The sequence below is a fragment of the Triturus cristatus genome, chromosome 7 (genome assembly GCF_964204655.1).
Source record: "Triturus cristatus chromosome 7, aTriCri1.1, whole genome shotgun sequence".
Classification (NCBI taxonomy): Eukaryota; Metazoa; Chordata; class Amphibia; order Caudata; family Salamandridae; genus Triturus; species Triturus cristatus.
This window is the reverse complement of record NC_140590.1, coordinates 1,080,811,924-1,080,838,291: the sequence shown is the minus strand read 5'-3', so window position 1 is coordinate 1,080,838,291 and position 26,368 is coordinate 1,080,811,924. Positions and strand designations below refer to the sequence as shown.

At 45.1% G+C, this 26,368-nt stretch overlaps 1 protein-coding gene across 1 annotated transcript in view; it reads left to right on the top strand.

Annotated features, from left to right (window-relative positions):
- LOC146811131 (uncharacterized) overlaps nt 1-26,368 on the top strand; it is a 522,597-nt gene that overhangs the window by 478,972 nt on the left and 17,257 nt on the right. Inside the window, exons 8-9 of the mRNA XM_085615037.1 lie at nt 18,305-18,325; nt 23,047-23,067. Coding sequence (XP_085471163.1) covers nt 18,305-18,325; nt 23,047-23,067 — 42 coding nt within the window. The remainder of the gene's footprint in view (nt 1-18,304; nt 18,326-23,046; nt 23,068-26,368) is intronic.

Below are 26,368 nucleotides of genomic sequence, written 5' to 3'. Positions count from 1 at the left end.
AATCCGTGGTATTCGAGGGTATAATAGGGAATTTATTCCTTACAAAGGAATGATGGTTCGAACCAGGCAATCGAGTTCCGTCACCACGAAGGTTCAGGAAGGGATCAGCAATACATTATTGACAGGTTATGGCATATATAGTAATGCATTACAGTAAAGACAGATGCAGGAGGCGTAACAGCTGATAAGAATACACATACGTAATAGAAAAGGCGTTACAATAGGCGTGCATAGAGGCGTATACTAAAAACGTCTTTATGATGATGACACAAATGGGTGGATCCATAAGAGAATCCTGCAACGTCAGCAAAAATACATGGCAGAGATGCGCGCGCAGCCGCATGACGTGTGATTGACGTGTAACTAGAGGGTGAAAGGAACTTGACATTTAGCCCTACATGAGGAGACAGAAGTCTGGGGTGTCAGGACAACCTAGTCCTAAATCATATCTAATATCTTGTGTTTAAAGAACTATATTATCTTGAAGGAAAGGTCTTCTCGGACAGATCCTATTCTATACTGACTGCTAGTGCGTGTACAAGCGTCTAAGTGTCTACATGAGATGCGAGGGGGCATGGGCCTACCATGGTAACGAGAGTCATGAATTACTTGCACGGAGACAGTAAGGCCGGGCCCTTTGCTCTGCAGCTAGAGGGATGTTTACCTAAGCTACTTAGACAGGAATGCATTTCTTGAGGAGCGGAACAGATAACTTGAAGGCTGAATACAGTTTTGGCAGGCAACAGGCCGGGCTAGGCACCGTTAGCCGCGCAGGAAGTAAGACAAAGTTCATGGGTACAGATGCAGGTCCTGGCTGGAGCATTAAGAGGCAGAAGCAGGAAAAAGCTCGATGGCAGAATTCAGGGCCTACCTTGCCAGAGCTGGAAAACGTGAAAAGTATACCATATAAAGACGGTGGCAAGGCATACTTAGGAACGGAATATGTGGCCCATTCATGGCAGATATGAAAGAGTACATATTAACGTTGGACACAATTGTATTTGCGTCTTCATAGCTTGAAGTGGAGGGAACATACATGTACTTGTAGCATGTACATGGAGCCGTTGGGGTCTAGATAGGGGACACAATTGACCATAAAAATTCATATTTCCTCACAAGGACCGATCCATTGATATCTAATGGCTAGGGACGTTTTCTTGCATGATTCTTGTAAGTTTTTGCAATGTAGCCTACTACATACATTAACTTTTAACTCATTGTTTGTGCTGTGAAGTAAACATATTTATTACTTTTCAGGTTCTTTGGCTCTCCAAATCTTTCTACTTGCGAATTGCTTACTAGGATCTTAATAGTTGCCTAGTTCAGTAACTCTTTCCTCTGAGTCTAACTGGGCATGTTTTACTCTTATTTATGGACTGGGTGGATGTTGGTGGCAGTAATTACTGTGTCGGACTGGATGTCTACAAAACTTGGATTTCACACTTTCTGCAACTTTGGTGATCACTTCAAAGGTGTCTCATCTTTATCCATGGGTTTTGATTGGACCAGCCTCACTTCTACTTACTTTGCACACTTTTGGATTTAACGTTGCTCACCACGTGCTTTAAAATTCTTTAATTCTTTTAAAATGTTTTGGGAGCACCGGGAAAACAGCTCCTTCCATTCCAGGGCACTTGAGTACGAATGTAACTTGTATTCTTGAAACATGCATTTAACTCTAAAGATACACCTGAGTGATGGGGGGCGTGGCTAAGCAAGCCACGATGGCGGTCCGGCTTTGCTGAGGCTCCGCGTCTGGGCGCCTCTCGGCAGAGATATGGAGTGTCCCGCCGGGTGCTAATCGCCGCAGAAGACATCGGAAGGTGGCTGCAACACAGCGGGAGGCCGACGGACGTCTGGGCGCATCCATAGCCCCCGGGACGGGACTTTGTTCGGCAACTGCTGCCGGCGCCGCCACTCAGACCTCAAGATGGCGGCGGAACTCTTCCATCCGAAGCAAGAGACGCCGTGAGGGAAGACGGCGCGGCTGGTGACATGTCTCGCCTTGATCGCGCTGGCACTCGGAGGCTGGCAGAGGGAAACAGACCCCCGGAGAGAGAAGTGGGGCATTAAAGAGCAGAGGGGCTTGGCTGGCCCGAGCGCACTCGCCATCTTGAATCCACGGAGCCTGCCGTAACCCAGAGTCAGACCCTGAGGCGGCCCTCGTGTACCCGAGGTACCCTATGTGACTGGCGCTAGAGGGGGCTGAGGGGGAGCTGGGCTTTGATGCGGACTGTGGGACTCGGAGGTCTCTCAACCGGCCCGACCGGAGTTTGCCTGACCCTAACATGGCCGCCCAGGGGACATTGGATTCATCTTAGTGCAGCCGGTGAAGCCTAGCTCCTCGTGCCAGCCGAAGCGACGGCCTCTTGGGCGCGGTTTGTAGGAGCTGCTGTGTCCTTGCGGGTCCTGGTGCCCGCTTCCCCGCTCTGCGTCGTCGGGGGCTCTGCTGGCCTCTGCCTGGACAGTGGACCCTGAGAAGGACATGGGCCTGCGCGGGGGCCACGAGGGTGGTGCCCGGGCTCCCCCCTCGACCTCGGGGCGGCTGCGAAGGATACCCCGTGGTGTTGGCTGTCGTTGGAGACCCCGCGGGAGGTGGCCTGGTGCTGGGAGTGTCCCGCGTGTGGTGCCTGGTGGCTAGAGTGGACGATTCCTGCGCCCGGTCTGAGGAGGGGACTTCGGCGGACCGGCTCGGGCGGCGGCTCCCCGGTGCGGCCCCACACGTGAGACAACGCAGCTGCGCCCTTCGCCCCCTCATGGCTTCCTGTTATCGCTGGGGCTCCTGCGACCTGACAGACGCCTCCGACCAGTCCAGACCCCGGTGACTCGCGATGGGGAAATAAAAACCCGCGCAACATCAAGTGATCCCGGAGACGGCCCCGGAAAACATGCCTCGGACCTCGACGTGGTCCCCCAACACGGTGGCCTCCGCGGACCTATTGATATCGGACAAGCTGGACAAGGTCCTCGCCGCCATTGAACTGTCCCGTCTGTCTATGGAGGAACGCCTTGGTACCCTGGCGACGGATGTTAATCTCCTCCGTGATGACCACCGTAAACTGGCGGACCGGGTATGTACGGAGGAACGGACACTCGCGGACATGCAGCCCATGCTAAAAGAGCAACAGCAGACGCTCCAGGGGGTCCTTACTTGTCTAGCTGCGGTGGAGGAACGCACACAGGATTTGGAGGGCCGCTCGAGACGCTGCAACATCCGGGTGCTGGGGCTGCCGGAGGGAGTCGAAGGTGCCGACCCCATAGCATACATGGAGACGTGGCTGAAGTCGTTTACGCCGCCATCAGACCGCACACCATTCTTCTCCACTGAACGGGCTCACCGGGTGCCGGCCCGAAAACCCCTGCCCGGCACGTCTCCCCGACCACTTCTCGCCAAGTTCCTACACTTCTGGGATAGAGATGCGGTGCTTTGGGCGGCGCGCCTAGCTGCACCGCTGCGTGTGGAAAACAACCACATCATGATATTCCCGGACTATGCTGGAGCGGTGCAGCAGCAGAGATCTTCCTTTCTGGACGTAAAGCGGAGGTTACGGGACAATGAGATTCAATACGCATTGCTCTTCCCGGCCCGCCTCAAGATTATCTATAAGGGGTCCTCCATCTTCTTCGCATCCGCGGAGGCCGCACAAGATTGGACAGATCAACATTGCCCGCGGACATCCGATCCTCGCCCCCAGAGAGGCTCGCCTCTCAAAACTTTTCACGCCCGGAAGCGGCCCAAGAAGCTCCGTAACATCGAGTCCAGATCAACGCAGGGCGCCCACGATTCGCCGGACCTGGAACAGATTATGAGAGAAAGACGGGAAGCTCTACAAGCAGTGATTGACCTGCGCACCACACAGTCCTCAGACTCTATAGACAGACCTCCAGACCTATTTTCATCCGAAGACGAAAATGACAGCGACAGCACCGTCTCGGGGGCGGATCGGGCGGCACCCCCCTACGCCACTCCACAAACTGCAGATGGCCTATTGGATGGACTGCCATCTCCTCCTCTACCCTGAGGCAACTCAGGCACACGGACTCTTGGTATCCTTGGTTGTGATGCCCACATAGCACCCATGATATTGCACCTGTGGGGACAGTCACCCTGCTCCAGATACACATCGATCCTACTACATGCCCACTCAGCGAGCGGCCTCGCATCCGCACATCGTCACCCCCTATCATATAAAGCAGTTCTCCCCCCCTCTGGTGTTACGGGAGGTAGTTTGGACACATCGTGACCCACACGATGAGTCCTGAGTATTGGGACAGTTTCCCGCATCCCCACACGTTGTTTACACCCCGGTTGGCATATGTCCCACCACTTCGCCATGGAGTTTCGCACCACAGTACATCCTTTTTTCCAGGCTCCCAGTCCGCCTGGCCCCCTCTAACGCAGTGTATCCCTGAGGGTCCATTCCACGATGTCTCTACTAGGCACCACCCCCAGTCCCCACGCAGACTTGATCATCCATGGCACGACTGACAACTAGTGCAGACATTAAAATACTTACCCTCAACACGCGTGGTCTGCATACCCCACGTAAGCGCTACGCGATATACGCCTATGCAAAACGGCAGAAAGCATCTATCCTCTGCTTACAGGAAACTCACCTTAATACAACCGAAGTCGGCAAACTACGAGTAAAATGGAGCGGACTCATCTGCGCCACGACCTACTCCTCATTTGCCAGGGGCACTGATATGGATCCGCCCGGGAACTCCTTTCTGGGAACTTAGACGGGTGGTGGACGACGAAGGCAGATACGTCCTACTAGAGGGTCTTTTAGATGGGAGGGCTATCCTCTTAGGAAGCATATACGCCCCAAATGTTGACCAGGATAAATTCTGGGACCGACTTACAATCTCTTTAGCTCAATTCACGCAGGTACCCTGGCTATTGGGCGGGGACTACAACTGTATCCTGGATCCGATGCTGGATCGCTCACACCCTCCACTCCCACATTCTCCCACCTACAGACAAATAGACCGGTTTAAAGCATGGGCCGCACACTGGTCCCTCATGGACGCATGGAGGCAGCACCATCCCCAGACCCGCATTTACTCTTTCCACTCCATTCCTCATAATTTACGAGTCCGGCTTGACCGATTCTTATGCACTGCAGCGTTTCTCCCGCAAATATGTCACTCGGACTACTTGGGTAGAGTCGTGTCCGACCATGATGCACACCATCTTGGCCTCCAGTGGCGACCCCCACATCCCCCGGTCCCCATGTGATGACTGTCGCGGGACTGTCTCACAGACCAAACCTTCACACATGACCACCAACGTAGCATCCAAGACTACTTTACGCATAACGCGGGGACCACGTCGTCAACCCTGGTCGAGTGGTATGGCTTCAAGGTGGTGGCCAGGGGCGAATGCATTCGATACCGAACCGGGGTGCGACGCACCCTGGAGCACGCCCTAGAGAAGGCGGAGCAGCAACTGGCGGCGGCCACTAAGGCTGCAGATCAATCAGTGGCGACGGTGGCTCAGGTCGCCCACGCCAAATCAGAGTACCAGGTGGCGTGCGTGGACCTCCGCCGTCACAATTTTCGGGCATATGCAAACCGAATGCATCGGGACCGTGACAAGTCGGGCACACTCTTGGCATGGCTTGCTAAGCAAGATACTGAAGTCCGGCCTATTATCGCAATCATAAATCCCCAGGGCACTCTGGTGCAATCTCAGGATGAGATCCTCAAGGTGTTCTATCACCATTACTCGGCTGTATACACGGCTCCCTTGTCTCTCGATCCCGGGGCCATCAACGACTTCCTCGACCCTCTTTCCCTTCCCCGAGTCTCCGCTGCAGACCGGAAAGGGTTGGACGCAAAGATAAAAACAACTGAGATTACAGGCGCGGTACAAGCTCTGGCCCGTGGCAAGGCCCCTGGCCTTGACGGGCTTCCACTTGAATATTACGCCACCTTTTCCCCGCTGTTGACCCTTCGTCTGTCAGCAGTATTGGATTCGGCGCTTAGACTCGGCGAGCTGCCCGGCTCTATGAAAGCGTCGGTGCTTGTGACATTTCCGAAACCCGACCGGGACCCTCAACTTCTCGCCTCCTACCGTCCCATCACACTGCTCACAGCTGACTGTAAAATCCTAGGGAAAATTCTGGCGGACAGATACTCTCAAATCATATGCGAGTTAGTACACCCGGACCAATGCGGTTTCGTTCCAGGGAGGAATACCTCTCGTAATATCCGGCGCCTATTTCACATTCAGGATCAGATTGGGGATCGTTTTCCTCACGCGGCGTGTCTGATCTTGGACATTGAAAAGGCGTTTGACACTCTAACATGGCAATTCCTCTTTGCAGTCCTGGGGCGGGCGGGCCTCGGCCCCACGCTCATAGCCTATACCCGCCTATTCTACACCAATCTTACGTCCCGGGTTCGCCTAAGTCGCTATATCTCCCCGGAATTCGCGATACACAGGGGCACGCGTCAGGGGTGCCCCCTCTTGCCCCTATTGTTCGCACTCACGGTAGAACCCTTGGCCATCCGGCTCCGTAGGGATGGACAGGCCTGGGGTATCCCACTAGCGGACGGCACGCACTGTGTATCCATGTATGCGGACGATCTCCTCATATATATACGGGATGTGACGACGGATCTCACCGAACTTGAGACCGCCCTGGCGGAGTTCGCGGAGGCCTCGGGGTTGAGGGTGAACTGGGACAAGTCAATGGTCTATCCCCTCCACCCGGACGCCCCCTCTAGGGAGGTCTGGATCGGTGACCGGAAACTGCATTGGGCGACGGAGGGTCCCCGATATCTTGGGATCTGATCATATCATTCCCCAATCAACATTTTTGAGGGGAACCATCGGAGAGCACTAGCAGGGATACGATCCTCCATTGGGTTCTGGCGGAGCTTACCGTTGGCCCCGATCGGCCGGATAGCCCTAGCTAAAATTATTCTGGTCCCGCGGCTCTTGTACTACTTCACCAATCTCCCGGTGATCCCCCCGCTCCTTCTTCAAAGATTTAGATACACTCCTCAGCTCCCTAATATGGGGGAAGGGACGACACAGAATCGCGTTGGCCAAGCTAAGACTGCCCACAATGCAGGGGGGGCTCGGGGTGCCCAATTTCGAAGCCTACTTCCTGGCGTCGCAGCTCCAATGGCTCTCATACTGGACGGCAGAGCGATACCTACTGGAGACATGCACTGCCATGGGATATGTGCCCGGTCCTGAGTTATGTCGCCTGCTTTTGCCGGGCTCCCGTCCCGTGCGAACCTACCCCCTGCAGGTGGACATCGCCCGGAAATGTGTTCAACGTATCCACCGCATGACACCGCGCTCCCCTCCATACACGCCATCACTATCTCTAGTCGGCTGGCCCAGAAATTATGGATTTTTCACACCGGCCATGCTCCGGGAGTGGACGGCGAGGGACATCGTCGAAGCAGAAATGCTATTTGACGAGGGACAGCTCCGGCCCTACCGACAGCTCATGGAGGGTTACGATTTGCCCCCAGGCTAGTTCCTGCTCCACCATCAACTCCTCAGCCACTTTCGGCCATATTCTGACCTCACGCAGGGGGAACCTCCCACACATCCAGTCCTCCACACAATCTTGCGAACGGGACGGGCCAACACCTTATTACATGGCTGTATAAATCAATCGGGGACCTGACACCCCCACTGCTGGGGCCTCTCCGGGCCCTATGGGAGGAGAAGGCAGGAAGACCATTTCACGACAGCGAATGGGACAGGGCGATAGAATTCCCCAAAAAAGTATCCAGGAATGCCCACTTTAAGAATATACAGTTTCACATACTCCATAGGGCCTACTTGACGCCTGCGCGCCTTCAACGCTTTTATCCTGACACTACATTCCTGTGCCCTCGCTGTCAAGAGCGGGATGCTGCCTTCTTTCACATGTTTTGGACCTGTCCGGGCATTTAGAACTACTGGACATCTGTCCACTCGACACTCAGAGACCTCACGGGGCTGACACACTTGACTACCTGGGAGGGTTGCGCGCTGGGTATCCTGGGGCGGAGAAAGCGACACAAGGTACCGATGGGCTTCGTCTTCCTGGCCCACCTACTGGCCAAACGCTGCATAGCCATGCACTGGCGGTCCCCTACTGGTCCTCCACTTGCAGCTTGGGTAGGGGCGGTTCTAAAATGGGCTGCAGCTGAGGAGGACGCAATACGAGAGGAGGAGGCCAAGGGTACCCGTAAAACCCCAATCTCTCTAGAATGGGCGCTCCTACTACACCAATTCAGACAATCTCAGACCCCAGCTGCCCCGGTAGCCGATATGCATGCCCCCGATGTCGCACCACCTCACGCGGTTCCGGTCCCCGCGGCCGGGAATCCCCCCCGGGTCCCCCTGTACCACCTTAGGGCCAGATAGGTTCCCCTCCCCTATTCATCTGCTGCACCTCACGGTTTCCCATCCCGAATAGTGCACACGCCCATTCCCCCCTAGATAGGAGGCAACTATACAGCCGAATGGGCAATGGCGGACTCGGGACAGAGCCTAGGCCTTGTCACTCAGAACTTCATGGCACTCCCCAGTTTGGTTCTCCTCCCCAGTTTTCTAAATAGGCAATGATCTGCTACAATATAGACCACTTCCACATGGAACAAGACATAGACATACTTTCTACATTGATGTTGGTCTCGGTTTCTACACATGTAACATACTCCTTTGCATGGAACGTGATGTATGTATGATTATATTCTAAAATGCCAATAAAAAGAATTTAAAAAAAAAAAAAGATACACCTGAGTGATCATATGTTTATACACATTTACAGCCTTAAAGAAGTCACTTTGTGACGAAACACGTGTCAGTTGTTTTCTTCTGTTTTCAACATGTTTGTACCAATGATCACAGTTACTTGGCTCCTGCCTGCAACAAATTACAGATATTAAATTCTACAAGAATCCTTACTTTGTGGACTGAATGTGTTTGGACTCCCATTGAGTGCTTTGGTATCTTCGTTTATATTGTTTACACAAAGGATCTTTTGACCACTGTGTGCTGTCACCACTTGTAGTAGCGTGTTTGATGCCACAAAAGCACCAACCCAACTAACCTGCTGCTGTTGAGTGATAGATACCTCCACATAGACTTGCTGTAAGAGGTGAGGACTTGAAACCACTTCTACCAACCGTATTGTAGTTAAGTTTTTGCTTTTGTTACCAATTGGACTCTCTAGAGGTTAGCTGTAATAATAGTGTTATTCAAAGTACTCTTCGAATTACGTACAAACAATTCGCAATTTATGTGCATGACAAGTCCTCTGGGGCTGACGGGGACTGACTGAAGTCAGTTTTAGGGCCATGAAGGGTCTTCGTCTCAGTTTAAACAAATGTGCACAAGGGGCACAAGTTGGGCCTCTCTTTGTGCCTTACCACCGGCAGGACAATTACAGCTGGGTTGCAGGCCTCTCCCAGCAATGCAACTAGCCGAAGTTGTATTGTCTGGCAATCCCACTCATATGTCGCAGGGTTCGGGAAGGAGCACGGCAGGAAGAAGAGAGGTTACGACACTCGCGCTTGTGTGCTCTGTTCTCTGATGAGGCCCCTTGCTCTCTGTCCAACTATAACACATGGTCAAGCCAGGAGCAATGATTGCAAGGGACAGCTCTACTGATGGGCCTTCAGTGGGTCCACCAGTACATGTATGTCCGAAGTTTCAACCAATTGCGATGCCAAGCACAGGTCCAGGGCTCACTCGTAAGTGCACAGGAGGCAGCGGAACACAGGTTGTATGCAATGAAGCCAAACAGGATGAAATGACAGGAACCAATGCTCATCAAGTTCTTAAAAATAAGGGTGTGCCAAAGTTATGCACCATGCGTTCACAGCACAAAAGGACATGAGGCAGTGCCAGATCCATTTGATCTCGAACTGGGACATTCACTGTGGAGAAAAAATATTGAAAGCAATATCTCTTCAATTAGAAGCAGGACTAGTGGAAATTCTCCAAATATACTTCAGAGGAGGGAGTAGATAAAGGATGGAATAACTCCAAACACCGTCTGGAAGGTGCTGACCAACCCAGAGCCAATGATCCTGAAAAACCCTGCTATTCCAGTCGTACTAGACATGTTAAAAATGTGATGAACCAATTCTCCAAAATGTTGTGGGAAGTTGGTATGGAGATCGCCTGTATCTCCAAAGAAGAATGCGCCACCTGAAGATTAAACATCTCCTTGGACAAATTTAAGGCCACATCTTTTTGAAATAATAAGGCTTTTGTTTGGTCATGGCGTCAAAATGCACAGTGGTAAAATTCATTGAAGGCCACAATGTATCCTCCATAACTGCATGGGCAGGCAGAAACAGGACTTGCGTACAGCAAGTAAGAATGGAAAATACGGTCACCACATGGGCAACCCCTGGTTGCTTCCCACAGCAACCTTGACTGTTCAGCATCAGGTAATTCCCATTTGAGAGCAATCTGAAATTGGGACGTGTCATGGCTGCTGGAGAACCTTTCAAGTAGAAAGACAAGTTTGCCACAGATGCATTACATGCTTCATGCACAGGAACGTCTTTGCATACTAGGGACCCACTTAAAGTATTCTCGCAGTCAGAGACACTCACAAAAATGTCAGTATCCTTGTTCCAACACCGGAATGTGAACGGAAGCTCCCATTGTTCGTGTATGTACCCTTCACCCAATGCTACATATCTGGCCACTTGATGGTGTTGTAGACAGTAATGAAAGTGTAAAGTCGAGATTGGTAGTGTAATTTCCCCATGAATTATCCAATCCAATCCTGTCTCAGCAGTGGTAAAAGGAAATTTCTCTAGTTTTTCAATATGTAACATTGTGTATTTTGCATTTTTCCGGGCCGTAGCTATCTGTTGTTCTGAAAAGTAGCATGGTGAAAACAGATTTGTGAAGTTAATGTTTCACCATGGCATGTAGCTAGAACACAGTATCTGAAGTGTTTAGCTCAACAACAGGATTGACCTAAGATGGGACTGTCCATGTTGTAGTACAAATACCTGGAGGGCAACTGTACCTACAAAAATATGTATCAGGATGGTTAATAGCAAGGGGATCTTCCTTATTAGAAGGTAGTGCCCTCACAAACCCGTGAAGATGTCATGCTTCATCATCAGGCTTAGCTCCTCATGGGGTCGGCACTGCAGCGCCCTATGCGCCCCGCGAGAGGGTGTTTTGGCATAGATTGTTTAAATATAGCCACGATGATAAATGTGGGTGTATGGGGAGAGTGGAATGGTAAATAAAAACTACCTAAGGGGTAACATGAGTCAAATTTAATCAGTAGTCCCCTTGGTATGGATGAAAAATGATTATGTGTAGATCGCTAGCTTCTAATTATGAAGAATGGCAATTTATCAGTGTGTGTAGGTCGACATTTTTCATGCCTCTGGAGTTTAAGAGGAATCCATGCCATTTCTTCAGGACCAGAAAACAATGATAGGTATTCCTACCCTTAAACAGGTTTAGGTGCGTGGCTTATGGGTCTCAAATGATTACTGTACAGCAAATAAGTAGGGAAGTAAGTCAAGCAAGTGCCTACATTAAATATTCCAAATGGGGTGTTCCAATCCACCCTGAAAGATAAAAACAAGTTTGATCATGTGATGTTAATTTGTGAGGGTTTGTACAGGCAGGGAGGGGGGAGGTTTGCAGGAAGTAATTAATAACATTGATGTGAAATGTGTGAATCTAAGCATGCTAGAAGTACAAATTCAAAGCTCCTATCATGCATATCGTAGTGTAACACATCCCACTTATTTAGATGAGTGAGGTTTCTGTAATCAACAATATAAAAATCCGACTTTTACAAACAGACAAAGACACACAAAACACATGTAAAGTGAATCAAGGTGAGGGTAGGGATATTTTCTTACCCTAAAACCAAGGACGTTTTACACTTTGGGTCGAAAGCAGAGGACTGTGTCTGTAAGTACAAGGCGAGAAATCAAAAGATGAGGCGGGTGTTCTGTGGGAGAGGGAATGGCCTGCTCAGAGTGTAGAGCACTTACTTGGATGATCACTGTGTCCAGTGTATTCGACCTACACTGCAATTTCCTATGACAGTGGCAAGCTTTTTAGCCAATCAAGACTCAACTTCCCAACACTGTAAGTTGTTACCATGCCCGACTGTTCAGTCTGCACATATCGCATGTCGGCCTATTTGCTGTAAATCCCTTGCTGTTACCTAGGAATCGAGCCTGACATTTGTTTGAGTCTAATGGACAAACTAACCATACCTTCCAATTGGGACCTGATGAGTTATGATTCCTCATGTAGCGTAGTGCCAATAGTATTCTAATCATATGGTGTTAACGGATGCCAGTGCTGCGAGTGGGAAAACGTGGTGTGTTCAAATCTTTTATCTTGGCAAGGCCAAGACACGTTGTCGGTTGAACAGTTTTGTTCAGAAAAATAATTTTTTGTCGTATTAAACAGGCTCTAAATAAAGCCTTGGTTCCCTGAACTTGCCAATCTATAGTCCTCCAGACTAATTTCACATCTATTGTGTCTCTCCAAAAGTCAAACCCTTGCTCAGACAGTTGGGAGAGGAAAGAAGCAAAGTAAGCAAAGTAAATCATCTTCGTGTTGATAACATATTTTTCTTTGCAGGTGACGGTGCAAGCCTATAATAAAATGAGGCTGGGTCAGATGTATCATAACCATAAAAATAGTCGAAATTCTGTCAAAATACTTTTGAACTGCACCTTGGTGGTGTAGGGCAGTGTTCGCATTGTGTAAAGTTAAAAACTTCACGAGGAATACTAGCTATCTGTAGAAAATGATCACCGTAATGCTGAAAACAAAACATCTCATAAAAACTGTATCAATGCTCCAATCATCAAAAATAGTACTGGGGGTGATAATGTCACTTAAAGGAATTTAAAACAAATTTGGAACCATAAATATCAAGTGATACCTGATCCCATACAATCTCATCCAGAACAGGAACAGCTGAAATGTTCATGATGGACAAGTCTCTGAAAAAGAACACTGTCACAGAACCAATACAGAGTATCAGGAAAAGTAATGCAATTGTAATCCAAAGGTGCAACAAAGTATGTTCTTTTCAGCCAAAGAGAGAAGACACCCACCTTCGGTTAAAAAGGTAGGGGTGGAGGGGACAAAGGCAGTTCCGATGCGTCAGAAGAGAAGTCATCAAAGTCGATGAAATATCCAGAGGCCGTCCAGTCTGTCTTTGGTAGCTCAGCAGGCTGTGTCAAACTTAATGAAGACTCAATCTGTGTTACATTGACATAGACCTTGCTATTTTTAGGATTCAGTATTGAAATCTGTGCTTCTGTACTCATTGACTGCACAGTTGTTGTTGTTTTTGAAACAGGTAGAAGACATACTTCATTCTTGTTTACTGTTGTCTCTTGTTGAGGAGAGCAAGCTTCATTTGTAATTAAGGCTCCAATCTGAACCTCCTGTATGGCAGCGAGAGGAGAATGGTAGCTACCCATGAGTCCACACAGCTTACTGTTGAGAACTGGCCATATAGCGTGATTGGGTCAGATCAATTGAGACACATCGTTTGTCTCAACATCAGGCCAGTGGTGGTAGAAGTACTGTTTGTGAACCTTCAACAGCCAGCACAGGAACAGTCACTCTGTAAGATGGCCTACATTTTTTCTTGTCCACAATCTTTTCTCTGACCAGATCCCTGACTTTTGGGATCCAGACGGATCTTGCTGGAGCTACCTTTACTTCTCCAGTGGTGGTGCATTTTACTTCGACGTTGCTTTGTTTGTCCTGGAAGTCTTTCAAGTCCTGTAAAACAGCCAAATGTTAATTGATGCCTAAGGGCCAGCTGTATCAAGATTTGCTTTTGTGATTAATCAATAGCGAATTTTACTGATTCGCTATTTAAGAATCACAAAATGCAATGAATGTAGGATTTGCACAAAAAAATGCAAATCGTACATATTCCTTAATAGAGTATTAAGGAATATCTTCCCATTCATTCCTATGGGACTAGAGGCCACTAGGAATGAATAGGATTGCATTCGCAATTTGTGAGTACCAAATAGGTACTCGCAAGTTGCGCATGCAATTGCAAGGGTGCAAGGGTACCAAAAGGACACCCTGTTGCACCCCCGAAATATGCATGTGTGCACATCAGCCCAGATACACACCCTAAGGGAGCATGTATGTGCGCCACATACCACTAAGGAAAATGCTAAAAAGTGCTTTTTCAAAGGAATTTGCAAATTACCACCAAATAGAAGTTGGTGGTAATTTGCGATTCCTTAAAGCCAGGTCGCAAATGTTTCTTTCTTTCTGCATTGCATTCAAGTTATCACAAATTGTGATTCCCTAAATGCATTCGCAAAATAGGAAATCGCTAAAATTGTGATTACCTATTTTACAAATGCGTTTAGGGATGATACATCCCAAAAGGCTTTTTCCCGTTCGCTTTTGCGAACAGGAAAACGCTTGATACATCTGGCCCTTAGACCCTTGCTGTTAAAGACTACTTTAAGTCCCAGTTTTTTCTCTCCACTACCTTGTTTTCCTTGGGATGATATGGAGACGAGGCAAGCAAGGTCACACCAAAACTTTCCATGGCCTCATTGGAACCCTTGAGCTAAACGCCAGACCACGGTCAAAATGTAGAGTGCCAACTGCATATGTCCTAATAAAGACTCGCAGATCCTTTAAAATAGTTTGGGCGTCAGTCGATCACTGTAGCCAGACCCAAAGGAATTGAAACCAGGAATCCACTGCCACCAAGGTATACTTGTAAGCCCTGTCTGGTGATAGGGGGCCTCAATGGTCTAAATAAACACAAGCCAGGGGCTTGTTTAAAATCAGCAGAGCCATCTGAGGTGGACGTGCCATGGTGGAACTCTTCATCTGCTGATGCCAAGTCCTTGGCCTGTTTGAATAGACCTGGCCACCAGTAGGGTTGCTGCAATAATGAAACTCTATCAACTACCCCTGCATGTGCAGAAGCCAGACTCTCATGTGCAGCTAGAATTAATTCGAGTTTGCAGTCACTGTTTAGTATTACTCTGTCCCCCACTTCTGGAATCTGAGCATACAGTGTGTTCTGTTCATCTAACTTGTAGGAGTGCTTTAGGGGAAATCCTTTTGGCAGGTGTTGGTCATTGTGAGCAACATTGAGGGCAACCAAGATGTCTCTGTCTATCCTTGTACTCGAACGAATGATTGCAGCATCTGCAGCCAGTGAATTCCCTGCAATGTGAACGCTAACATGTTGCTGACTCAATGAATGAATTACATGAGCCAGTGACAAGCATTCTTTCAGCTTCGCCACCTATTTACAAAGCAACTTGTGCTTCACTGTGCAACCTTTTGAATCTCTGAATCCATTCTGGCTCAGGAAAAAAAATTACAACGCAGTCTTTACAACGCAACTGCCTTTACATCACATGCCATTACAACGCATGCCATTACAATGAATGTCACTACAACGCATGCCTTTACAACGCATACCATTAAAACGCATGCCATTACAGCGCATTATAAGGTAAGTAATGGAGATTTTAAATTTTAGGGTGGGTATGGGTTTTGGGGTACATGGTGATAGTAATTTTAACCCCTACACTATCCAACACTTATCCCACTGTTACCCTAAAAGTATTATGCATTGCAATGGTATGCGTTGTAATGGTATGCGTTGTAATGATATGCATTGTAATGGTAGTTTTTAAAAATGCGTTGTAATGACATGCATTGTAAAATCATGGGATGTAATGGTAGTTGCGATGTAAAAACCGCGTTGTAATGGCACACGTTGTAATTGTTTGTATTGTAACATCGCATATTCGGGAAACAACCTTTACAATGCAGTCATTACATCGCACTACCTTTACATAGCAGTCATTACATCGCAACATCCTTTACATCGCATGTCATTACAACGCAGCCATTACATCGCATGGCACTACAACACATGTCATTACAATGCATGCCACTATAACGCAGCCATTACATCGCATGTCATTACAATGCACACCATTACAACGCATAGTATGCCTACACTATCCAACACTTACCCTACTGTTGCACTCACTGGAGTTAGAATAGTAATGTTTACCTCTACACTATCCAACACATACCCTACTGTTGCACTCACTGGAGTTAGAATATTATTTTTTACCCCTACACTATCCAACACTTACCTTACTGTTGCACTCACTGGAGTTAGAATACTAATTATTACCCCAATACTATCCAACACTTACCTTAAATGTGATGTAATGGTATGCATTATAATGGTATGCGTTGTAAAGGTATAATGCGATGTAATGGAATTTGTTGTAAAGGATGTTGCGATGTAAAAACTGCATTGTAAAGGCATGAGTTGTAAATGTATGCGATGCAACGTCATACATTCATTCTGGATACGTCAGGTAGAACTGTTAGTGAAGGGGTACCATATGTTCTGGTATATACTACAGCAAAGACCATACCACAAGTAGCGCAGTCCTCTACTGGGGGATTCATCCCCATTGGCAAACAAATAGTTAGTATTCTGTGTTTTTCCTGCTGGCCCATATGGGGAAATACTGTTTAAAGCTGATTTCTTTTTTGTGCAATCCAAAACGGTATTTCTTCCCTCTTGGTGGGGCCTTTCCCATAACTGCATTCAATGTTTGTGGGCTAATGCCTAGAGTAACCAATTGTGGCAGTGCAGCTTGAACTGCCCGCTCAGGGGTAACTGTTAATGTTCGCATTACGAACTGTGTAAGGCATCTGTATATTGTTACTAAATTATTGTATAATCTCTGCTGCGGGGCTGCGGTCAAATTATTGTACCGGAATGCGGTGTGTATCCAGCTAGGACTGGCCATTTCACTCCCTCATTGCTGAGTGGGCCCGTTCTCATATTTTCTGTAGTGTGGGTAGGGCACCTTTAAACCAATTTGCATGTTCTTGGTAAGTTAGAGGGACTTGAATGGCCACATATGGAGTGTACTCATCTGGTGTTTCACCTACTTCACATTTGTGAAATACCCACTTTGCATTTTCTGCAGCTGGGAATGTAACCCAGGATTAAAATACCTCTGTTCTATATGCTTCATGTGCCTCTACCACCAAGCTGGCGTCCCCACCATATAGTGTGAGGCCATTTTGTAGTAGTTTCTGAGTGACAGCATGCCTGCAGTTTTCAGAGATGCTTTGTGCCATGTTATGTAAGAAATGAATTACGGAGTAGGCTAACACAGTGGGAATCAGATCCTTTCAAGCTTGAACAACTAACAGCCAATACATAGGTTATACCTACTCAGCTGAGGACGATATTACCTACCACCACAGACAACTCCAGTTAAAAGGTGTGTTCGTTTTATCATTTATTTATGTTTATGAGTTCCGTTGTAGGCAATAATGCATATGTCATTTTAGGGCCTCATAGCCAGGGGAGGGTCTATTTGTCCCCGGCTCCTTCCTTTTTAGAAAAGAACAATATGAGGGCAGAATTATTTAATTTAATGCTCTTTTTGTTAGTAAATATGGGGCATATCATCAAGACAGGCGATAAAATTATTGCTGCTTTAGCGGCAGAAAACTGCCGCTAAAACGGCGATAATGAGCTTGATAATCTGCTCTATGGAATTCCAATTAAAGCTCAGGCAAGATGTCCTTCACATCCAACATGGGCTTCAATTGGAATTCCATAGCGCATATTATCAAGCGACGATCATTTTATCGCCTGTCTTGATAATATGCCCCTATGTTTGTAAATATGTTTGTTAAGAGGTAGCCGGTGTAATAATTTAGGGGAAATGTATTTTAGATATTTTTGTGGCTAGATTTTTGGGTAGTTTTGGGTAGCTTTTTCAATGAATTGATGGTTCTACTTGACTGATGTGGTATTTTTTGAAGGGTTCCTGTTTACAAATGTCGAAAAATGTTTAAGAATGTTTAAGAATGTGTATCACCACTTTTCCTAATGTCCAAATTTATAACAATGTCGTTCTGTCCTTGATATGCTCAATAAATTAAAAATATATATATTAATAATAATAATAAAAGGTGTGTAGGGATCACTGAGAAGGCACGATTGAACTACTCAGTTGATCCATACAAATAAGAAACCAATCAACGTTGACGACACTTTGGCTGACTTTCAAAAATGGAATTCCATGGTATTTAGATGTGTAAGAGCAGATCCGAGGTCACTGAATAGTGAACAGTTTTCTTATGGGGCAGTATGAGCTTTAAACATCTAGCAGTATGGTTATTAATGTATTTATATGTTAATGATGATTGTTTTTATAAATGCTTTGAATAATCCAATTTATGCATTCTATTCTGTTCTTCTGAATCTTTTCTCAGACCACCATCGATCCGTGGTTGGTAAGAAAAATATATTTCGTACATGCAGGTCTTGTCATATTCTCTTGAAGTTTGAACCTTTTCACCCCACGGTGTGTCAAGTGTGTTAGGAATGTCAAAAACATGACTGAATAAAACCAGCAGATAGAGGCTCCAGTCATAAACAGAATGGTTTGGAGGTGACAGAACATTTTGAGTAATGCACATTAACAAAAAGGATTATTATACAAATTTCAAACATTGTTTATAGTTCAAAGTCAATCAAAATCATTTATTGCATGCAAGAACTATTCACATGTGGATTTGGTTTGTCTCTGCTGAAATAATACCTCCAGCAGTCATCCGCCATCCACAGTCAGCAGGGCATGTGTGAGCTTAGTTTCACAACAACACAATTAATAACATGATCTGAAGGTGAGAGTGGGCAGGGACGGATATGTATATGGCATGCCTCTATGCAAACCCCACTGTCAGTCAAGGTGGACTGAGTAAAAGGAATTCAGGGTAGCTGGAATAAATCTTTAAATAACCCTAGCCACCTCTACTGAGCTTTATGCAAATTGGTAGTGGCTGCCATGGTGCACCACCTACACCTTCCACACAGCAGTGAACTCCCAGTAACAATCTTAGGGGAGTCAGTGACTGATGCCACCTTAGGTGGCGCCTGTGTCTATTCATCAATTGTTGTCAATATATTTCAAACAATGTGCCAATGCTGCAAATGACTTTTAACAACACTTTTTAAAGTATGTATTGACTAAAACAATCACACTTTGGACTACTTTTTCGGTCAGATTTAATCAGACACAGGTCATTAGATTACATTAAATTTTTCTTTACATCCAATACTTCATAGCCCTAATACCACACCGTGGTGTCCACATTGATTTTTATCTATATGCAACGATTTTTTAGGCTTTTTTAGACACCTTCTAACAATATGCAAAACTCAACAAAAACATTCCTCACTTTTCAGCATTCATACCCACTCACACTCATTCATATTCTTCATCTTATAAAAACAGATTCAGTGAAAACATATCAATAACACATAATAGGCCATCCATAAGACAGTGTTTTTAAATTTTTAAGACACTTTGTTCTTTGTTAAAGCTTTACGCCAATTGATTGGCCTTAAATAGTAAGGTCTACGCGTTTCGAATCCCTTTTCTTCCTGGGACCCTCGTCTGGACCAATGTTCACTAGAAAAGATGAACAAAAAAATATTGTTTATCCAATGCCCTATCTCTTTCTGTATCGGATCACTCAGCTATACTTTAAAACTCTCACCTGCAATATGAATGCAGTCTAAAAGATTCAGAGGAATTAGATGGACTGGGCGTCAACCACTGCCTACAAAATGAAATATGTAACCGATTACTACATCACTCCAAAACAGTCATGGGTTAGTAGTCACTAGGTCATAATATTCATTATATTTTGCTTACTTAAGGTGTCAGCCAAGGTGCAATGGATCCGATAAATCGTGCCACAATTTGTCCAATGAATCGGTGAAGTATGGCTGTGTCACAGTCCGTATGTTATAATGGCTTCGGAGTTGCCAATTCTGTTCGTAACGCTGTGAACCAAGAGTAACATCCGTAAGAGATTTCTCCAAGGAACGGTAGAAGGTGATGTAGTTAAAACTGCTTAAAAGAAGACGGTTTGATTCTTCCTTACCTGAGTGAAACGAACTTCTCGCATCTCTGTGGGGTTCTCGCAAGTGGCTGCTATGCTTCGTTTCAACTCCCGTGAGATTTCTTAGTTAAGTCTTGCCGCATGACGCATATGCATCGCGACCGGGTAGTACCTCTTGGAAATGTTGTCCAAAGAGCCGGATTTGTAATTTTTCTGAAAAACGCACCGAACTCTTTTTATATGACAAACTTTATTGATCTCTATAGCATACAGCAGATGGTGTCCAAGTAATACATATTGTCAAACCGCTGCTGTGTTTCTAACGAATCACGTAAAATCTTCCGTCTACTATAGGCACGGAACTCGTATGTATCATGCTCTGCCGCCTAGTGCTACTTGAAAAAATGATAAAAGCACATTTATTTGCAGAATTACCAAGGCGTGATATAGCAGGGCTATGTTTGGTGTTATTGAGTGGCAACAGCCCATGGTAGTATGGATCCGTTTAATGCCTCTTCGTCTGGTCCGGATGTGATTCCAAATTTTTAAATTTTTAAATTGATTGTCTGTAAGACAACTTGGGACAACCTTCACCCCTATTATGGTGTTCGGGTATGGTGCTGAAATGCGCATTATTAATCAATCATTCAAAAATGGCTCAAGATTAAAAATTAGCCACCTTTTTGACAGAGGTGTCTTAGTAAAAATGGAACCTTGCTAAATGGGCACTCCCGTTTATGATGTCCAATGTCTGTAGTTTGCCTTTACTGTCGTGGTTTTTACAGGTTGTAGATTTCTGATAATTCATTTAAACCATCCACTGAAGTATTAAATTTAATAATCAGCATTGCTTCACGTCTCAACAGTTTAGAGTCCAAATCACCACCTCTGGCGTCTTGTTCGACTTTAGAGATAACAGTCCATTTCAAATCTCTTTCAGTGTGGTTTTTAGAGGACCAATGGTTCACCAAAGGCGCATTTTGAACTTGTTTCCGGATTCTTGATTTATGTTGTTGGATTCTGTGTCTGATTTCTTGGTTAGTCTTACCGATATACAGCTTGTTGCAGGGGCACAGTATCCCATAAACCACGAACTTGGATTAACAGTTTGAAAACGTATCGTGTTTCCAATGGATTCCATTACACGAAAACAGATCACCTTCAATAGTTGACTCGCAGCATGTGCATGTACCACATCTATGGTGCCCATGGATTGGTGGTAAATTGAGAAAGCCTCTGATTGTAACATTTTTTGTTTTTGGCATAGCTGCCCGTACAATCTGATTAGCAATGCTTTTATCCTTTTTAAAGGCAAATAATGGTGCTTCTTTAAGTAATGGGTCCAAATGTTTCACTAAATGCCAGCTTTGATTGATTGTTTTTTTCAGCCAATTTGATGTGGGGCCGAAAGTCGTCACACAGACAATCCTGTCTGTTTTTGTTTTGTTTTTTCTCTCTAGCAACGTCTCTCGAGGGGTCCACCATGCTCTTTTGATAGCCCTTTTAAAGAGTTTTTTGGGGTATCCACGGGCCAGAAGATTGTTCTTGAGTGCATCGGCATGGAAGAGGTATTCATCCTTAAATGTGCAGTTGCGGCGAATGCGCAAGAATTGCCCATAGGGTAAATTTTCTTTAAGGCTCCTCGGGTGACTACTTGAAAAGTGCAGGGCTTTGTTCCTATCTGTCTTTTTCTTATACAATGTGGTGGCTAAAGTCCCATCGATGGCATAGACTTCAACATCTAAAAATGGCATTTTTGATTTTGAATAGTTGATACTAATCTGTGCGATTGTTTAACCACAAGAAAAAAGACTGTAATTGATCTTCTTCCCAAGTCCAAATCATGAAAATATCGTCTATGTAACGCACCCAGCTCCCGATGTAATCTGCAAAGGGATTGTTGTTGTAAATGAAGGCTTCTTCATACTTCGACATAAACAGGACCGCTAGTTCTGGGGCAAAAGGACAACCCATAGCCACGCCCTTTATTTGGTAAAAGAACTCATCCTTGAAGCTGAAGCAATTGTTTTTTAGTGCAAATGTTGCTAGTTCCATGATGAATTGAGAAGGAACTTTCTCTGGTTTTGGTCTACTGTTGAGAAAACTGTCCAATACTGCCAATCCCTCATCTTGGGGTATCTCTGTGTACAGTGATACTTCATCTAACGTCACTAGAAGATTTGTATCCTCTTCAAACGTCATCGGATCCAATTTCTTAAGGAAGTCTGTGGTGTCTTGAAGAAATGATTTTACTTCCTGCATAAAAGGTTTGAGAAAAAAATCAACAAACTTAGAAATTGGTTCTAGTAGTGACTCGCAGCCCGAGACAATTGGTCTGCCTGGTGGGCACACAGGATCTTTATGTACTTTGGGTAGTACATAGAATATTGGAATACGTGGATGTTTATTTCTCAGGTACTCGTATTCACACTTTCCTAGAAAACCTTGATCGAAGCCTTTTTGGAGTATGTTAAATAGTTTACCCTGTAGCTCGAAAGTCGGGTCACATGATATATTTTTGTAACAACGTTCGTTGTTAAGTTGTTTGGTCACTTCTGTCGTGTAGCGGTTTGTCCCCCACACAACAATCGATCCGCCTTTATCTGCTTGCTTTATCGTTATCGATGAATCATTTTTTAGCTCTATCAGGGCTATGAAGTATTGGATGTAAAGAAAAATTTAATGTAATCTAATGACCTGTGTCTGATTAAATCTGACCGAAAAAGTAGTCCAAAGTGTGATTGTTTTAGTCAATACATACTTTAAAAAGTGTTGTTAAAAGTCATTTGCAGCATTGGCACATTGTTTGGTATTTGCTATTAGTAGACTTGGCCTTGCTGCCAATAAGTCAAAACCCAAAACTGTTTTTTCCAGTCAATATATTTCAGCATGGCGAAGGTATTTAGATGGTGTATGTCACATAGGTCATTTATTAAATTCTCAAGAAACAGTGGTGTGCTAGTCAGACCATAGGGAGTCGCGTTTTTGGTCCATCTCTAGATGAGTGTGTGTGGCTATTTCATTCAATGTTCCACCTGGAGTGTGCATCAGAACACTTACTAATGATAAATGGATATTTGCTTTTGTCTCCTAAATCTCCATAGGAAAAAATTGTGCCTCGTGCGGTAAGAAAGATGTACTGTTTCCGTAAAGAATTTTTGTACTTTTATTGTGCTTTCAAATTTTTCCTAAGTAAAATCTTTGAGTGTGATGTGTTTTCAGATTGCAATAAGCATGCAACAAAATATCAATGATTTTACTTTTAAACCTGTTGGTGAAGAGTATGACACTACAATGAGCTGAATTATTTAGAAGTGGAAGAGCATAGTTCATAATGGAATTGAGTCAAACAAAATGATTACAGTGAATTGAAACATGACTTCTTCTTTAAGGCCTGGTAAATAACTTGATATGCACAAGCCATTGAGATATTGATATATTAAAGTTTGAATCCCACTGCCCTGGATCAAGAATTGATTGTGTCCTGTGTGATACTTTCAGCAGAATGGAAGAGGCTACTGTCAGGAAGACCGTCTTCCAGTGCTGGTCCTGGGGCGCTGGCAAATTGGTAGATATGGGACAAGCAACAGGTGTGGACTGCCCCCAACAGATCAAAATCTAGCAGAGGGACAGCAATTGTGCATACATTGATCATTCCTGTGGTGCAAGGGTTGTTGCGTTGTTCACGACTATATTATTCAGTTTTAAATAAATATGTTAAGCACACATTTGTTGTAAGGTTTCTTTAAGATTAAGGTTCTGTAGTGGGTAAGGCATGATGTAGTGGCTGGTTTTAGGCATCTCAAAAACAGACCCAGGTCTTTGATTGTCTGGAAGCACCTATGTGGAAGTGAGGTAGAAAAGTGGTGTTTAGAGCACCCTGAATTTCATTTGTTCAGTCTTCTATATAATGGCGGTGAATTCCAATGAGATGATCATCTGCAAAATGTTTGATGGCAAACTTAGTGGGTTAACACTAATTTCTGGCTCCTAGATTGTAGACTTGCAGTCGAATTATGCAGAAGAATAGCTCGGACAAGTAGTCAGTGGACCTGCTGTGTATAGCTTTGTTAAAAGGCATTGTGCTATGAAATTTGCTCTGGCCTGTACAGGGAGCTAGTGGAAGGCTTTGAGAATGGTCCTAATAAGGTCATGGTAATTTAGGCCAAACAGTAGTTGGACAGCTTTGTTTTGAGCATTTGGAGTTTGCTGACTGATTTATTCAGCAGACCATTACACAAGCTATTGCAATTGTCAAGGTGAGACATCACAACAGCAAGCTGAAAAGTAACGTTCAAAGGATGAAGAGGACAGGAAGGGCATAAAGCAGCTGACATGGGTAATACATGGAATATTTAGAGATAGTTTTTTCTGTTGTATAAAAGAAAGCTGACTGTTTAACAAGACTCCATGAATATGTGCTTTTGACACAGCTTGAGGAAGGGAGAGACAGGTCAAGTGAGGTGCAGTTGGTGAGTGCTGGCCGTCCACGAGGAGCATCTCAGATTTGTCCCCATTTAAAAAAATGTTTTTTCTTCATCAGTGATGAACATGGTAGAGGCAATTCAATGTTGTGGATTGGCTTATGAAGTTGCCATCAAGCTTGCAAAGGAGTTGTGTGTCGTCCACATACATATGGGAGCCAGTATCATAGGGGTGGGAATCTTCATGAGATGATGCACGTAGATATTAAAAAACGTTAGAAAAAAGCCTGAGCCTTACCACATGTAATACTGATTCATCTGGACATTAAAGTATCCAGTGTGAGTTTGTGGTAGTAATGGTATAGAAATGAAGCGAACCAGGTAAATGGAGCTCCAGTCATGCCGCAAAAATTGAGAGCGGTTTGAGAAGGATATGTTGCTCAATGATGTTTAATGTTGCCAACATATACAGGAGTATAAAGCCACTAGGATAGCCTTTATCCATGGAGTCAAGAAGGTTTTCCCTAATATTTTTCACATAGTTGTGGTATCCTTATTTGGTTTGAAATCTAATTGGAACGTAATGAAGATGTTATCTTCTTCAGGGTGGAATTAGAGTGGGTGGCAGACAACAGTTTTCAATGCATTGACATCAAAGGGGGTCCAGAAATAGTCAATAGTTTGTCAAATTCGCTGGATTTTCAAATGTTTTCAAGGATGAGAATGCTGCTAGCATGTTTGGGGGGGTTAAGGAAAGGATCCAATGGTGAATGAAAAGTTAAATATTTGCCCAGTGACAAATGGTCGTAGTGCTTGAAGGTTTTCTTGAATGATTTAAGTTTATTTCTCACTTCCTTCTCTGAGGTTGAAGTAAAGTCTGAGAGAGCAGGAGCAATGGGTATCAGAGGGTCATTGAGACAATGAGCTGAAGTGGATATCTCTCTCTTAGAGCTGAGATATTATTAGTGAAATAGAAAAATAAGTTGTCACAAGTTTCAAAGGAAGGCAGCTGGAGTTTTAACAGAAAGTTGTGAGTCACCATCGCTTTGAATATGCAAATAAATATTTAAGTGAATTATTAGTGCCATTGATGCGAGATCGAAAGAATGCCTTTTAGCTCTAATACAGGTTATCTTGTACCCCCTTGAATGTACTATGCAGACCATCTCTTCTGTAGGGAGTTTTGTTTTGTTCCATTGTCTTTTAAGAGCCCTGCATTTGCATTTCAGATGCAGCATTTTGTCTGTGAACCATTTATTTTGAAAGAATAAATGGATTATTTCTGATGCTGCAGCCCCGTAGCACAGAATAATATGTATTACCATGAACCACCATCACTGCAGTTCCTGGCAATGTTTTTATGAATGTTAGCCTGCTTGGCGGTCATTTATAAATTAGGTGTGTAGCCTGTCCACCATAGGGATGGAGTAATTTACCTCATTCCCATGGCAGAATGGCAGGCCAGCCATGGCCCTTGGTCTCAGAAGTGGTAGTGGAATGGAGAGGGGAGGGTGTAAGCTAGGGATGTTGGAGGATGTGGTGGCTGGGAAGGTAGTAGTGAGGGTGCAATGGGAAACGACTGAGGGAATTGAAGTAGTGGCAGAGTGTCCATTGAGAAGGGAACTAGTTTTTTCCTAGACATCAATAAAATTGTACTCACATTTTAGAAGGATTGATTGCTTGCCTTGTATCATGATCTTGCCACTGTTGTTGATATTAATGGGCAGAGCTGATGGTATTGAGCATGATGAACAGGTAAGTTTCTTGCTACGAGGGAACAATGAGGTCGACTTAGTTTAATATAGAATGTTGGAGTGCATCTATTCAGACAGAGATATCATTTGTGTAGAATAACTGACCAATAGTTTTTACATACTGACAGAAGTTCTGGTAGTTATTTTCAATTAAAGTCTCTGAATGTTCAAAGAGTCCTTAGGTTTTAAGCTTCTTTTTTCCAAGTCTAATGGTTATAGGAGCTGGGTATGGTATTGCATAATTGTGT